This window comes from Scatophagus argus, chromosome 13 (genome assembly GCF_020382885.2).
Source record: "Scatophagus argus isolate fScaArg1 chromosome 13, fScaArg1.pri, whole genome shotgun sequence".
Classification (NCBI taxonomy): Eukaryota; Metazoa; Chordata; class Actinopteri; family Scatophagidae; genus Scatophagus; species Scatophagus argus.
Genome location: NC_058505.1, coordinates 18550509 through 18565649, shown reverse-complemented (window position 1 = coordinate 18565649; position 15141 = coordinate 18550509). Strand labels below are relative to the sequence as shown.

General features: G+C 42.0%; 1 protein-coding gene across 1 annotated transcript; it reads left to right on the top strand.

Moving 5' to 3' along the window:
* Nucleotides 1-1048: 1048 nt before the first annotated feature.
* Nucleotides 1049-13589, top strand: lrrc24 (leucine rich repeat containing 24). Its single transcript, XM_046409563.1, has 5 exons — nt 1049-1492; nt 9289-9483; nt 10425-10703; nt 11076-11244; nt 11490-13589. The coding sequence occupies exons 2-5, from the start codon at nt 9322-9324 to the stop codon at nt 12734-12736; spliced, it is 1857 nt and encodes a 618-aa protein (XP_046265519.1). The 5' UTR covers nt 1049-1492; nt 9289-9321; the 3' UTR covers nt 12737-13589.
* The last annotated feature ends 1552 nt before the right edge of the window (nt 13590-15141 follow it).

Below are 15141 nucleotides of genomic sequence, written 5' to 3'. Positions count from 1 at the left end.
AAAGCTAAAGCTAATTTTTCGCAAAATTTTCGCAATCAAGCAGAAGTCTGAGCGGTTACCGGAAATTAATGCTTAATTAAATAAATTACCTCAAAAGTAATGAATAACAGTTAGCAGATACTCAATAGTTAGCTTGAACAGTGAATGGACAATTAAAACACTTACCAAAAATTAGCCTAATGGGTGAATAGTTGAAATGGTTTACTAAAAGTAATGGGTAAATGATTGAAATAGATAACATAAATAAGCTAATGGGCAAACTAGAGCTACCCCTTTAAGCTAATTCGCTGGCAAAAATGAACGGATAAATAGATGGCATGTCGGTAGCTAAATGTACTAAATCTATCGAATAAAGCGTTCAGTATTAAATCATCCGAGCTAAGTGAAAGGTCATGGATATATTGCTGAAATGTCCAGGTTTTCGTATTACAAATGCTGGACAGTAACCAGGGCCCTAAGAGTACTGCAAAATATAATGTAAACTCCGCTCAAATTCATCTTCTTCCCCACAGCCAGTAAATGAACTGAAGCCGCCTGCTATGACTGAGAAATATAGTTTTGTGGAATATTGCAGGGGCGCAGTTCAGCTTGAATTCACTTGCCCTTGGCTGGACAGAAATGGTACTTTTTCAACTCAGTCCTTTCGCGATTTTCCACGTTTATTCCTGCCGTTACCACGGCAGGAAATATAACGACAAGCGTCACCCTGTCAGTGGCAAGAGTGTGGAGGATCCAATCTTACGCCCTTAACCTTTCATAATAAAAGACAAGGCCGCTGTCCGTGGTGCTGAAATCCCCCTGCTTCCCTGCAAGTATCTTGTTACACAATAAAGTGACGGTGTCTACCGTGGTTCATTTAGCGGCGGAAATTACACTCAAAGTTTAATGTTAACAACCGGTTCCGGATTGAGATGAGAAAAACTAATTTGTGTTTTGAAAGTGATAAACAACAATAAAGAACCCTCTCTCTCACACACACACACACTCCTTCTCTCTCTCTCTCTCTCTCTCTCTCTCTCTCTCTCTCTCTCTCATGCACAGAGGAGGAGAAAGAGGGGGAGGGAGTCAGTTCAAGCGGGGATTATTAGGAGTGGGTCACTATTGGAAGACAACATTCACGTTGAGGGAAAAGGCAGTAAAAACAGGGCATCAAAGCTGCATAACAATATCAGAGGAGGGAGATCAGACACTAAGTCGACCACCATCAGCGCTGACGTCCGGCGTTGGCAGATACGAGCAGTTTCCTCCGGCACTCAGCATCCAATTACAATGGACGAGCTCAGCCTGTGTGGACTCTAAACCGCTGCCCAGTCAAAGCAAAGGGGGGAAAGCCGACGGAGCGGAGGAAGGGAAACAATGATGTGGTTCATCTGTCTGCAGTGATTTGAAGTGGGATTTCTCTTATTTCTCTTATTTATTTATTTATTTGTTGTCTTGCCCGAGCAAGTGAGCCGACTGCTGCCAAGATCAAGTCCACTCACGCAAGGAAACGGTAGGTTGCAGTTGTGTGTTGGGGGAAAGGGGACGGTGTGCGCTTGGGATAGTAGCACCGAGGTTCTCAAATGTTTGTCAGGGATCCCACTTCTGTAGACACGATTTAAGATCACGTTCGCTCATTTGGTATAATCTAATCCTACAAACCACGTTTTGTGGGTGTGTATTGAAGTGTACTGTGGGAGATTATGGCACGAGAGAGGAACAAAACATCGGAATTCTCTTATGTTTTGTCACGAGGATTTTATCGTGATGAAAGAAGTTAAAGTGAAATGAAGCATTGTCGGGCAGTTGATTGTAAAAAAAAAACAAAACAACATATACATAATTCCGTGGATAGTTCGAAATTTAGTATAAGCTGATATGAACAATGTAACAAAATACTACAAACAATATAATGCAATATAATAAAACAACGACAGAAACTACAGACAGGCTGCCTGTAGTCTATCGTTCAGCAGCATACACACACACACGCACACACACACCCTTCTTTATTATTGATGTCATGGTTAAAGATACTGAGAAGTGTAAGAAGTGCATTATGCAGAGAAATGTTTTTAACAGTTTTTGTCCTGCTCATTTACATAGCAGCCAGATTATAATGCATTCCAATAGAAATACAACAGTACACTACAACCTCAGTACTAAAACATGAGTCAATGAACAGTTCTGTGGCAGTGTCAATAAAAAACATTTGTTGTTGGTTTCTGTTACATGGCACAGGTGAACCTTATAAAGTGAGTGTATAGCTGCATGTGTGTGTGTGTGTGTGTGTGTATTTTACAATTCAACAGCAAAACAAACAGCAGCATCAAGCTGAGCCAAACCTCTATGAAACAACTAACCCATTATAACCATTTTGAATGTTGGATTCAGTTGATGTAGCTGCTTTGCATTTGTTTTGGCAGGGTTTACCTAATACATACTTCATACCCTATAACATGAACTACTAATCCTGCGGCTGTGTTTTGTTTAATGGCCTGGCTGGCTCTCTTACAGCCAATATTAAAATGATACAATTGTAATGGAAAAAAATGAAGTATGATAATGTCACTGCTGAGCACAGCACACACCCTATAGGATCCTGGCAGGAATATTGCAGTGACGCTATGGGAGGGGCTAGGAAGGATTAGGTCACTAAAAGTTAATTCTTCTTATCTGCCCCTACAGTTAGACAGTCAGTTAGACAGTTTCTCTTTCTGGGTTCCGAGAGTCACAGTTTCTTGCTTAATGTCAGAGTGCTAATGCATGTCTGTCTGGTTAATTGTTATTCTGCACATGCAGCCCCATGGAGCCAAACAGCGAGCCCCTAAATAGGACCTTGTTTGTTTAACTCTGAGGGTGGGGTATCTGATCTGTCTTCTGTGGACAGATCTGTACGGACAAGTTGACTTCTTATGCCTGCAGAGATGTTGAATTTTTCATTGGCTGCTGTCTGCCAGACAATGATGAGTGAAATCTCTTTTGGCCATAATTACATAGTGCCTGCAATTCTGGCCTGACCTGAAAACAATATGGGCAAGATGGCAAAGATCAGCTGATATAAGAAATGCATGAGAAAATAGATGAGAAAAAAAAACGGATTACTTTCCTGTCTATATGCTAGGCTGAACAGGTATCCACAATGCAGGCAACATGCCTGTGAGTTCAATTTGACATACATCTGATATCCATCAATTGCAGTCAACAGATGCTGACACTTCCATGGCAACAAAGAAACATAATTTATGAGGTTTCAGTGACTCCTTTTGCAGACACCACTGCGCACCCAGTATTACTGAAATACAATATAGCAAGATGATAAGCAATCGTTATTGAAGCATTGCAAACCATTCATTTCATTTTTAGACACGCACACACATACCTACATACACACATCACTTTCCCACTCGCTGTTATTGCTGCTTGACTAATACCTGCACTTTCAACTGAACTGCTGTAAAAAGAACCAATATTTACAATTCAGATTCACCCATCTGGAACAATACAATAATGCAACAGCTTAAAAGAAAACAGAATCAAATACAAATTCATTCATGTGAATATTTGTATTAAAGCTGTGGAAAATATTAAAATGGAAGGGGTTGTTCTATTTCTCAACAGAGGAGGAAGCGATTCCCCTCTCATCCATCTTCCAACCTGTCTGATCTCATTCATCCATTACAATGTGAACCAAAACTACTGAGCAGCCGTCACATGTGATTGGTGTGTGTGTGTTCACTTTTGTTCTCCTCATTACAGCACATTCCTCTCAGTGACACATAAGAATGGGCAAAAAGAGGTCGGGTGCAACCAGATTGATGAAAAAGGAGCAAAAGAAATATAAAAATCAAACCACTCACTCTGCTCCGGCATAATCGACTGGCTCATAGATTCTGCAGCCAGTCAGATGAAGCTACTGTGAATGAAATTTCTCTGATCGATTGCTTCAGCCAGCTTTAACAATTAGTATGGAAAGTGTATGTGTGTCTGTATGCTCAGAACAGGCGGGCAGAGACTAGAGAAAATTGACATTTGAAAAGGAGCGGCACAAGAAATCATGAGGAAACACAGGAGTTCATGTCAGATTCAAATTTCTGGATACAGTGACACACCTATACAAACACAGGCTATGGCTGGCGTCTCATTCACTTTCATTGGTTGTCTAACAATTTGCTTAACTATCACTTCAAAGGAATATTCTTGGCTTTCTTATCATCTTCCTCACTCTCTTGTCTGTGTGGTAAATGTGAAACTACACCCAGCAACTGGCTCACTTACGCAAATGTCTACAGGTGAGAAAATCCAACTAGAATTCCACTCTCCAGAGTCTCCACTGGTTGCCTGGCAACCTCATGTACACAACGAGACTCTGGGATGTCGCTGAGTTCATGATAAAAACTCCTGTAGAAACTGTAGCAACTTTTAGTTTTTGGGGATGCAAGATATGCTATGTTAATGTAAATTAATGAGCTTTAGAGATGCTGGCAGGCTTTTTTTCCCCAGGCTTAATGCTAAGTCAGGCTAACCAGTTGTTGGTTGTAGTTTTAGATTCAATAGAACTCATTTGACAGTGGTGTGGATGTTCTCATCTAAAGCTCCTCGACAAAGCAAATAAGCATATTTCTCAAAATGAAGATTACTCCTTATAATGCACGTTTATAGAGTTTAAAAGCTGTATCTAATAACTCTATTAGTGGTAAATACTTCTTTTACTAATCCTTTTTAATCAGTAATCCATCGTTCAGATATTCTGCAGCCATTTTCCAGATGATAAATATGCTGCCCATAAGTCAGCCAACCAAAAGCTGTCCTTAATAATGGCTTCTCAGTGATCTATAAGGCTCCTGTCCATGACTTATTGACCATTAATAAAGCCATTAAGTAATATTTACAAATCATATCCAAAGGTTACATACCTTAATGCATGTGTGGAGGAAATGTTTAAGCTGTAAGCAGGGATGGTGCAGTGTTACAATCACCCTTCTTGGACACTGAGTGCATAAAAGTAATTCTTGCAAGGGAAATGGATATTGATTATGCAGTCATGCACTTTCCATTGTGCTTTTACTTCTCAATTAACAGTTGCAAATGGAATTGGACTTCAAGAATTCCAACACAAATACTTGTTGAACCTTAATAGACAATACAAGATAATTTTTCTAAATCATTCTTAAATCAATACACTTAATGGTTGGTCTCGCAGTGTTGCTGTTCATTGTGTGTGGACTAAGTAAATGAGCTGCAGCTGCAGTCTATAGAGCATCATATTGCTCCAGAAAAAAATTTGCTTTGTTGCTGTGAGCCTCTGTGCAGTATATATCAATAACCTTTGAGCTTTTCTGCAGGCCAGCTTACATTAGCAACAGCGATCTCTACATCACAGAGAGACCTGTCACTGCAGTTTATCACGTGAAGATCTAAAGATTTATAGAGTTTGTCTAAGCAGGAGGAGACACAGTGAGGGTTTTAGACTAAATGCTCCTGTGGGAGAGGTGGCATAGTGCTGCTGCTGCTGCTCAGAGGGTGATTCTGCTTGAGGCAGCATGACAGCGAGCTACACACGCATACTCATGCACACACACGCATACACACACACACACACAAAAGGATCTCAGCCATAAGCAACTCATTTACTTTGTTTCTTTTCAACACACACATTTACAAATGCCACCCCAAAATTCCATCCCAACCTCCTCCACATCTGCTTTCATGCTGAAAATCAATGACTGCCGAGTCCAGCTGCACAAAGTAGTAGTGAAAAAATAAAGAAATCAATGCAGGCTTATTAACTGAGCACAGCTTCCTTCACTGCTGACACAAAAAATATGTAAGAGTGTGTGTGTGAAAGTGTGTATACAGCTGCCAGTTTGTGTCCAACTTGTCCTGGGTCAGTGAATGTGCAGACTGCTGCCAGGGGTACCGGTATGTGTGAGTGCATAAGCATGTGTGTTTGTGTGTGTGTAAGTCTGACAGTCAGAGTTTGTGTCCCTGAATGCTGGTGACTAATGCTTGTGTACAAGTGCCCTGCATGTTTATGAGCCTTCATATGTGTGTGTTTTTGTGTGCATGGTGGCAACTATTGCTCAAAGTCAGTGTGTTACTCTTGGGTTAGTGCCACTGAGTTCTCCCTTTGCCTTGGCCTCAGTCTATTAGTGGACAAAGGGATGCTTTGAGACAAATGATTTAGCACCTGTCATTCACAGCAGAAGGACAAGAGATGAGAAAAGAAAGAGGTCATTGATGGGGAAGGGGAAATGATAGCAGCTTTCTGACAAACTGAGAAGGAAGAAGGAGAAAAGAAAGAGAGAAAGGGGAAAGGAGAGGAAAAGGTTCAAGCAGGGAGAAAGAGTGTTGAACTAACAGAGAATTTATGATTTTGCCCTGGGTCATCACATAGCTCAAGTTCCTGTAAGCAATTTTCCCCTGGAAATGACAGCTTCTATTTCTGCGGAGTTGTTTGCCTAACGCCACCTCACAGGAACTGTGCCTGGCCTTCGGGCACAGACCTTCCCTCATAACAAGAGTTACCATAACAACGAATGAAGCCGACCTGCACCGGTGGCAGCACTGGGATGTGGACTTTGCTTCTGCCTCCAGCACTCTGGCTGGTTGGCTGCACCTCCGACACATCAACACCTACCCTCCTTGGAAGAATGAAGGAAAAGCACAACAGCACTATGCAGATAAATTTCTGTGCTGCAAATTTCTGGCCAGCCAGGCTGTGGGTGATTTGTGTGGGGAGCGAAAGCAGTTAAGAATACAGAGACAATTGTAATTTGTGAAATTCCCAAACAAACAAACTCCGAGCTGCTCTGAAGTCCAGTGTAAAATGATGTTTGTCGAGCCGCACCATGTGGATGCATGTTAGGAGAGAGACGCTGATACTGAATGTTGAACAGGCTTTGGGTGATGTGCAGTTTATTAGATTTCCTTTGGCATTTGTTGACTGACATCTGGCCAGCCAGGTCTTTCCAGCTGCTCTCTTTTAACACTCAGATCTATGTGCACAACACTGGGCTCTAATCATCCTATTTACACATCCTATTTTTCACACAGTCAGTAGAGATGTATTGCTGACCTCATTTTTTAAAGGCAAACAAAGCAGCCCTCATCTACGAAAACGTCGACAGTGCCGAGAGCGGCTTAGCTAACAAGCATCTGATTGTGCAGATTACGCATGTTCCGCAGAGGATTACTGAGACTGAAATGAACAAATTGACCTCTTACCACTGAAATCCCACATCAGCATGACAAAAGATGGGAGTGAGGGCAAACTGAGTCTGAAATAGCAGAGTGTATATGGTAAAACAAGTTGCAGTCCGCAGCGTTATTTAAATAAACCGCTCACCAAGTGGTGTTTTATTTTTGTCATCGTCTTCTTTCTGTTTGCAGATCGTGAGTACTCTGTAGGTTACCCTTGTCTCTACATCTCATCAGCCTTGTACCAACAACAAATGTGTGGCAAGATTGCCTCTCAGGCTTTTTTAAAGACAGAGTAACACTGAAATGAGCAGAAAAATGCATAAGCTATTTTCTCTACCTGGCAGGGTGTCATTTGCATTGAAGTTGGTCTCATATTCTGACAACAAATAATAGACTGTGCATCCTGTTCTGCATGTATTCTTAGCCAAGGGCAGGCAAGTGTCTTCCTCTCTGGTTCCCTTCTGACACTTTTCAAAGCAAGTCAAAGCTATTTAGAAGTCATCTCACTGTGAGAAGGAACAAAAGCCCAATGACAGACCAAGGCCTTATTCAATATTCAATTTTTGTGCTTTCTCTCCCCAACAATGGAATTTCTCTCCATGCTTGTTTGGAGAGCTCTAGAGAGGAAATGGCATGCTTTTGTTAATAAGTGTCTCTCTGTTTTTGCTGAGAGAAGATGATTGAACAGCCTATGTAGGTCACATTGTATTAATCTTGCTGGCTATCCTCCTAAATGCGCTCTAAATCAAACACGATGCATTAAAACCCAGTTCATTGCTCATTTGTTTAATAATGTAGTGTGTCTGCACTGAGAATGACTTCTCAGCCCCTGAAATAGTGATCCTACTGCTTTTGCGCTTGGACATTCAATTACTGCTCTGGATTATAACATCGCAAATGAGACACGCTTGATATCAATCAGACAGAATAGTTCAGACACCCTGCAAACTGAATATTTATCAGCCTATTTCAGACACACGGCCCTTTCATCACTTAGCTGTAATGATATCTATGTGCGTTCTGATAATTAATAAACTAGGTGACCTCCAAGTCATTCAAAACCAGATGTAAATGCAGTCTATCATCTGTCTGGGTGATTCCGCAATCTTAAGAAAACTAGAAACAAGACAAGCGTAATGGAATATGGCGACCTGGCCGAGGTGCACGTGAATGTTTTAAACAACGTGAGACTTTAGATTGTATCAATGAGACGTCCGCTTCTCTGCCAGATGAAGACTCTAGGCAGGCAGCTCAGCAAAGCCAAATAAATCTACCTGCTGTCACTGGAGCAGAATGACGGGCTCAGTGTGACATTTCAGCATGTATTATATCTCCAGCGCTGTGATATCTTCATAGGACCTGCTGCCAATGAACTGTTGTGAACACTGCCGGGCTACATGATGTCGGACAGCAAGTCTGAGGCCGTTTTGATGTGAACATTCAAGTGGAACAATAAATCCCTTCGGGGCTGTATAGAAATAAAAAAAGTGCATGGATGAGTTGCTCAGTGATGGGTTTATATCAAAGGAAGATATTGCTGCAAGGTGCAGCAAGCAGCCAATGCTGACGTTTTTGATCAGATGATTAGAGCTTGCTACCACTTGAGATTTGCTTTGAGGATATAAATGCGGTTTTTGAGATTATAGGGGTCAAAACGGAGCCTCTTTGCTGCACATTTGGACCTGTGAGTGTGTGTGTTTGTGTGGCTTTGTAAGACAAAGAGAGACAGAAATAGAGGGAGAGTGTGAGTGTGTATGCGCATGCATTAAAAAGACAAGAGAGAGGTCCTTGAGGCAACCTGCACATCTTTTATCACATCTTTAATTAATTGAAGCCCATAATAGAAGCTGCTGCAATTTCACTGAATAGATACATAGTTGAATAGAAAACATGCACAGATGCAGAGGCACTCTAATGTTCTCTTGCTTTCTTATCAGTCCTTCCTTGTCATTTCATAGTCATCTACTTATACCACACATCTACAGCTACTGTCAATCTTTGCTTTGACAATGAAATAAAATACTGTCAAGGTGAAAGGTTTGATGTTATAATAGAGTTGAGTGACTGATGTCTACTTTCATCTTTTCCTCCATCTTCTTCCTCCAGGTTTTGTCTCTGTGGGCCTTCTGTAAAACCACCATGGTCCTTTTGTGGTTCTCCAGACTCACCCTAATCACCCTGGCCTGCATCCTTCGATTATCTGTGGGCTGCCCCTCTGGCTGTCGCTGTTACAGCCTCACTGTGGAGTGCGGATCTCTTGGGCTCAAAGAAATCCCACAGGGTGTGCCCTCTGTCACTGAGGTCTGTTGGCCAATCAACACTAAGTTAAGGCAGTATCTACCAGTGCATTGCAACTGACCCCCTACCACATCACTGGTTTTGTATCGGTTGACTCTCCCTCTGATCCATTTTTATTACCCTGAAATGATTGTGGTTAATCAATTCGCAGTGACCCTCTTTGATGTAAGCCTGAGGGAGGGGTTGCGCTTTTGGCTCTGTAATTATTCATTCTTGCTCTGAAAGTGACTCTTGCACACCCTCTGATCATCTGTAGAGGAGATGTTTAACATTACACCATCTTTTCCTCTTGGGTTCAGGCCTCCCAACACGACTGCAGCTGATGAATATTAATGAAAATCCTGTCCCGGATAAATTGTTCCATTAACCTCAATCAGCAGGTCTATCTCGTCGATCATGCTTTACCTCACGGCCTGTATTTGCTTCTTTGAAAGCATTGCCAGTCTTTACCAATCAAGAAAACAGACATGTATTATGGATCAAGCACACACTCTTGTGTAGTTCCAGTCGGTCTTTGTTTGAAGATGTTTGCTGACAATTTCAGTGGTTTCTGCAGCATTTGGAAAAAATAACTAAACTACTCAATAGGAAAAATGCTGCACAGCCAAATTCTCAGTTATTATTATCATTATTATTATTATAGGAGTGTTATACTATAGGATTATAGTATCACAATCCTCAACTAGCTCAATCCACATTCTTTGTATTACCTACGTTAACGTATATCCAAGGTTCTGCAGAGCCTGGTGAGTGCAAATAGCTCTAAAGGTGGCCCCATTGTTAATGTAATCCCTCTAGAATACATTATTCTACCTTGTGAGAGCACCGCACAGCAACAGGTCATTCTCAGGTCCAATTCAAACATCACCTCCCCTCTACTGTGTCTTTAATACAATCAGTTTGTGACCCCTCTATTAATTTCATTTTCCCTGCCTCTGCTGCAGACCATCTTCCTCCAGGACAATGCTGTAGTGCAGATCCGTCTTCAGGACCTAACTCGGTTGGACAGTCTGCATTACCTTTATCTTCAGAATAACAGCATCTCAGCCCTGGAGCCTGGGGCGTTTCTCAGCCAGAGGCACCTACTGGAGCTGGCACTCAATGGGAACCTCATCCACCTGGTCACCCCTGACATGTTTCGGGGTCTAGAGCACCTCCGGATCCTGTATCTGGCTGGGAACCAGATCACTAGAGTACAGGACTACACTTTCAGGGGACTGCAGGTTGGAAAACTAAAAAAACAGAATGAACGGATTGACAGCGATGTTAAATCTGATTTTTCTTTACTAGTATTAGTATTTCCAAACCTTTACCACCGTCCATTTTTGGTAAATTGAAAAACCAGCTTACCTTTTGCCTGTAAAGCTAAAATTATTCCAATATGGAATGTATTTTTTGGATTACACAGAATAGCGCCTGCAACTGCAAATCCAATTTATGACAGCATGTCTGAATAATCCATACTATATAGTAATACGGCACACGCTGAGTCAGGTGGAAATGAGTCATCCTGTCTTTACATTTGGCACTGCTTTCTCTCTTTGAATGTGTGTATTTCACATTTTTCTTGCTTTATGTCTCCATCTTGTCTGCAGCGCCTGCAGGAACTCCACCTGCAGGAAAACAGCATAGAGCTGCTAGCAGAGGAAGCTCTGTCTGGCTTGTCATCTCTGGCTCTGCTGGACCTCAGCAGAAATCACCTCCGCACCCTGGGACCCTCGTCCCTCAAGCCTCTCATCAGCCTACAGGTGCTCCGTGTCACAGGTAGGAAGAGCAAAGACAGAATTCCTAGAATACATTATGTCCTAGTGTCATATATCATAATCCTCCAAGACTGAATTCATGTTGAAGTGCCTTGAAAAATATTCTGCACCAAAATGTTGAAGGACTGACACTGCCTTAAAATGCACAGCAACAGCCTCAACCATCAGCATTCTTAATCTTGGAAGCACCTGTTGACAAAACCACATACTTGGTTTTATCTTGTCTGTTTCCTTTCTTACTTTCAGAGAACCCATGGCGCTGTGACTGTGCTCTGGGCTGGCTGAGAACCTGGATCAGAGAAGATGGACAGCGTCTGTTGAGCTCTGCTGAACAGCGTCGGCTCATGTGTTCTGAACCACCTCGCCTCTCTCACCTCAGCCTGGTGGAGGTGGCTCCAAACAGCCTGGTCTGCATCCCTCCCGTAGTACAGCTTGAGCCCAGCCACCTAACTGTGAGACTGGGGGAGAGTCTCCGTGTCTCCTGCCAGGCCTCAGGATATCCTCAACCTCAGGTGACATGGAAGAAAGCCTCCCATGGCAAGCCCCAGTTATCTCCTCGAGGCCTGGTCCAAGAGCTGGGACCTAATGGTGAGCTCTTCAGGCCTGGGTCTGGAGGAGTGGTGACAGCTCTGCCCAGCAGTGGAGCGATCAAGGTTGGAAGTGGTGGAGGAATCCAGGGGCTTGTGCGTGGTGCTGAAGAGGGCGGCGAGAGGGACAGCTTTGATCCAGACATGGGCAGCGGCATGCTGTTCCTCAGCAATGTGACTGTAGCGCATGCTGGGCGCTACGAGTGTGAAGCCTGGAACCCTGGTGGTGTAGCTCGAGTTACCTTTCATCTGGCTGTCAACATGTCCTCTTCCTTATATTCATCCCAGTTCTGGCCTCGTTTGAACACACACTCCTTTGTTTCCTCTTCATCTAACTCCTTCTATCAACCTGAGGTTCTGGATGTCAGTCAGGAGCTGCTCTATGAACAGGACAGCATGGACTTCAGCGCTCTGGGTCCTGCCACGCAGACTGCCATTGCTATTGGTATCTCCTTGCTGGCACTCACTGCCATTCTGCTCTTGATTATGATCTACACTCGCCATCAGCAGTACCACAAAGAAGAAGGTGGTTCCTACTGTAACAGCAAGGAAGAGAGCATCCTCTATGTGAACGACTACTCCGATGGACCCACCACCTTTGCACAGCTGGAGGAGTACCGCGACAACCATGGCCACGAGATGTATGTACTGAACAGGACAAAGCCTGTCCTGGGCTCCACTTCATCCAGGTGTCCTATGATGACCGGGTTTGCCCAACAGAAAGGTATGAAGGAGGCTCTCCTGGACCATGAAATGGTGCAGACACTGACCAGATCAGGGGGAATGGGGCTTCGCAGAAACCCAGCAGATGGAGGAGAGGGACCCATAACAACAGAACCAGAGGAGCTCTTCCTCAGTCAGAGTCTCCTCTTTGGATCACAGGTTGCCTACGAGATCCATTGCTAAGGGAATTGTGCTTTGACATGATACAATAAATTGATGGACTTAATTATAGACATTAAAGGAAATCACCTTGGTACAATGATTTGAAGCATCAGAATATCATTTGCTCTTAAAAAGGGAGAGCGCCAGTTAGTGGTTGCTAGGGGAAACCTGCCTCTAAGAGATGCTCATCTGATTGATTGTATGACATTAAGATGGGTCAGGAGCACAAACAGTGATAATTAAAGGGAAAATAACAACTGGACCATACCTTTCTGTCTCCACGTCAACCCTTTAAAAATAATTGTTAAGTGGCTAACATTGTCAGAAATGGTTAATATGACAGTTAATCTAAATCCTCACAGAGGAGGCTGAAACAATGCAGCGCATAATGGCAACTAACATTATGGATTAAAACAGTGATTCATACTTTGTATTTATTCTTTTCTTTAGGTTTTGTTTTGTGCGTTTGTTCAGTGTTTTGTGTAAATATAATAAAGCTGATTTTCACTGTGAAGTACAGTTGTTTTGTGGATGCTGTTGCAGTTCCCATTAACATTAGACCTAAGCCAATCCTCTTACTGAAACTGCCTTGTCATTACTCATATGTGTGAGTGGGTGTTGGTGGGTTGTTTTGTTTAAAGATGTTCATTTTGAATGCAGCTGCAAGTCTTTTGTTACATTTCTACCACAGTATTGTATTCCTTGGTGTTAACATGTTGTGTTTTTTTTAACTTATTTGTTGCAGCACTAGAGCAAGGGATTAACGTTTCTATTATCTGAAATTGAATCTTTGGTATTATTAATTCTATTAACATTACTCTGTAACAACCATTTAATGTGAATATTGTACATTTTGTCCTTGGTTTCTACATAATAAAATGACTTTTAAAAGACTCATTGTCTCTTTTCTGACAAGGTCAGCCTTTTTTCTATATCACAGCAATTCAAGCTTGTTGTATTTCTCTCTTCAATCCATGAGATGTAGCCCGTAACTGTGAAAGATGTGTTTTTTAGAGAGACAGAGGCTTTCAGTTGCTGTAGAGGTCAGTCTATAAGGGGTGTGCAGTTCACAAACTCTTTATTATTTCCTTCATTATTTCCCAAACAGTGTAGCAGCAGGTGCGCTTCCAGAGCTATTTGTAGACTAAAACTGTTCACACCAAGACCGATAACTATAAGGATAACAATAAATATATTGTTTTAAAAACTGTTGAACTTAAAGATAACTAGTTGTCAAAATTCAGAGTGCTGCTAAGTGTATTTTTGAGACCCAACGTAGCTGTTCTCTTCTAACTTCCTGTTTTTACACCAAGCTGGGCTGTATGTAGTCAGGATCTTCTAATCTGAGTCTCTAATATAAGTCTGGATATTGATAATAATGGCAAATCAGAATATAATACAAATACTTGTCCACAAAGGTGAAAACTGCCCCTTGTTCCATGTTTCATTAAAACATTATAACATACAGGCTACATACATAATGTAGCCATAATGACCATAATGACAATGACAGTATGAGTATCAATAAGTGGTATAAGTAGCCCTTACTCGAGTTCAGCTAAATAGTGAGATGGGAATGTTTTTGAATGACATTGCTGTAAAAGCTTGGCAGGGAGTTTCAGCTGACACTGTATGTACAGGCTGAACAACAGCAGCTTCCCAGCAGCTGAACTAATACCAGGGACAAAATTAGAACATTTGCCATTTATTGAAAAAAAATATAAAGAACAGACCTGACCGAAGCCCATCACAACAGCTCCTTATCACAGCTGGAGATGTACTGTACAGCCTATCTCACACAATGAAATGTGAAATATTCTTATTCCAGTTGTCCTATGAAGCAAATGGATTTCTTTTGTCCTCTGTGATACAGTTTTCAGACTGTGCTATGTCCCGCAAAGTCTTGCTTACAATGGTTGTCATGGGCACAATGGCTTACAATGTCCAGTTTATGGTGAGACTAACAACTTGATTATCATTTTGAGGTGTGTCTCCTCTATCACTGAAAACACAGTGAGTGCACTAAACCGTTGTTTCTTTTTTCATACATGGTGCACCTCCTCTAATCACTCTATTATTTTCAGAAATCCCTGCCAGTGTACCTGCAGGCATTTACTGTTGATTAAAGACCTCTATAATTGATTGAACAGCCAGAAAATTATGCAAAGATAACACCAACTGAAGCATTGATGTGAAAATCAAGGATTTAAAGTCTTGCAGCTGCTAAGAGTACCCCACTAAGAAGCACAACATGTGTTTTATCTTTTCCAAAATGCACTGTGTAATGCCACATAGGTTTATAGGATATGACCAGTAAGTGGATTATTCACTGATACAGGAACACGTCTATGGGTACAGATGAAATATTCTGAGATTCTGGAGAAGATGTTTGTTTTCAAAATCTATATATGTGTTATGTGCTTGTA

What these genes read in the sequence shown, in the direction of transcription:
- lrrc24 (XM_046409563.1), top strand. Translation starts at nt 9,322, where the DNA reads ATGGTCCTTTTGTGGTTCTCCAGACTCACCCTAATCACCCTGGCCTGC. An exon ending in ACACTTTCAGGGGACTGCAG is followed by an intron (nt 10,704 to 11,075) that starts GTTGGAAAACTA and finishes TCTTGTCTGCAG; the next exon opens with CGCCTGCAGGAACTCCACCT. An exon ending in ACAGGTGCTCCGTGTCACAG is followed by an intron (nt 11,245 to 11,489) that starts GTAGGAAGAGCA and finishes TCTTACTTTCAG; the next exon opens with AGAACCCATGGCGCTGTGAC.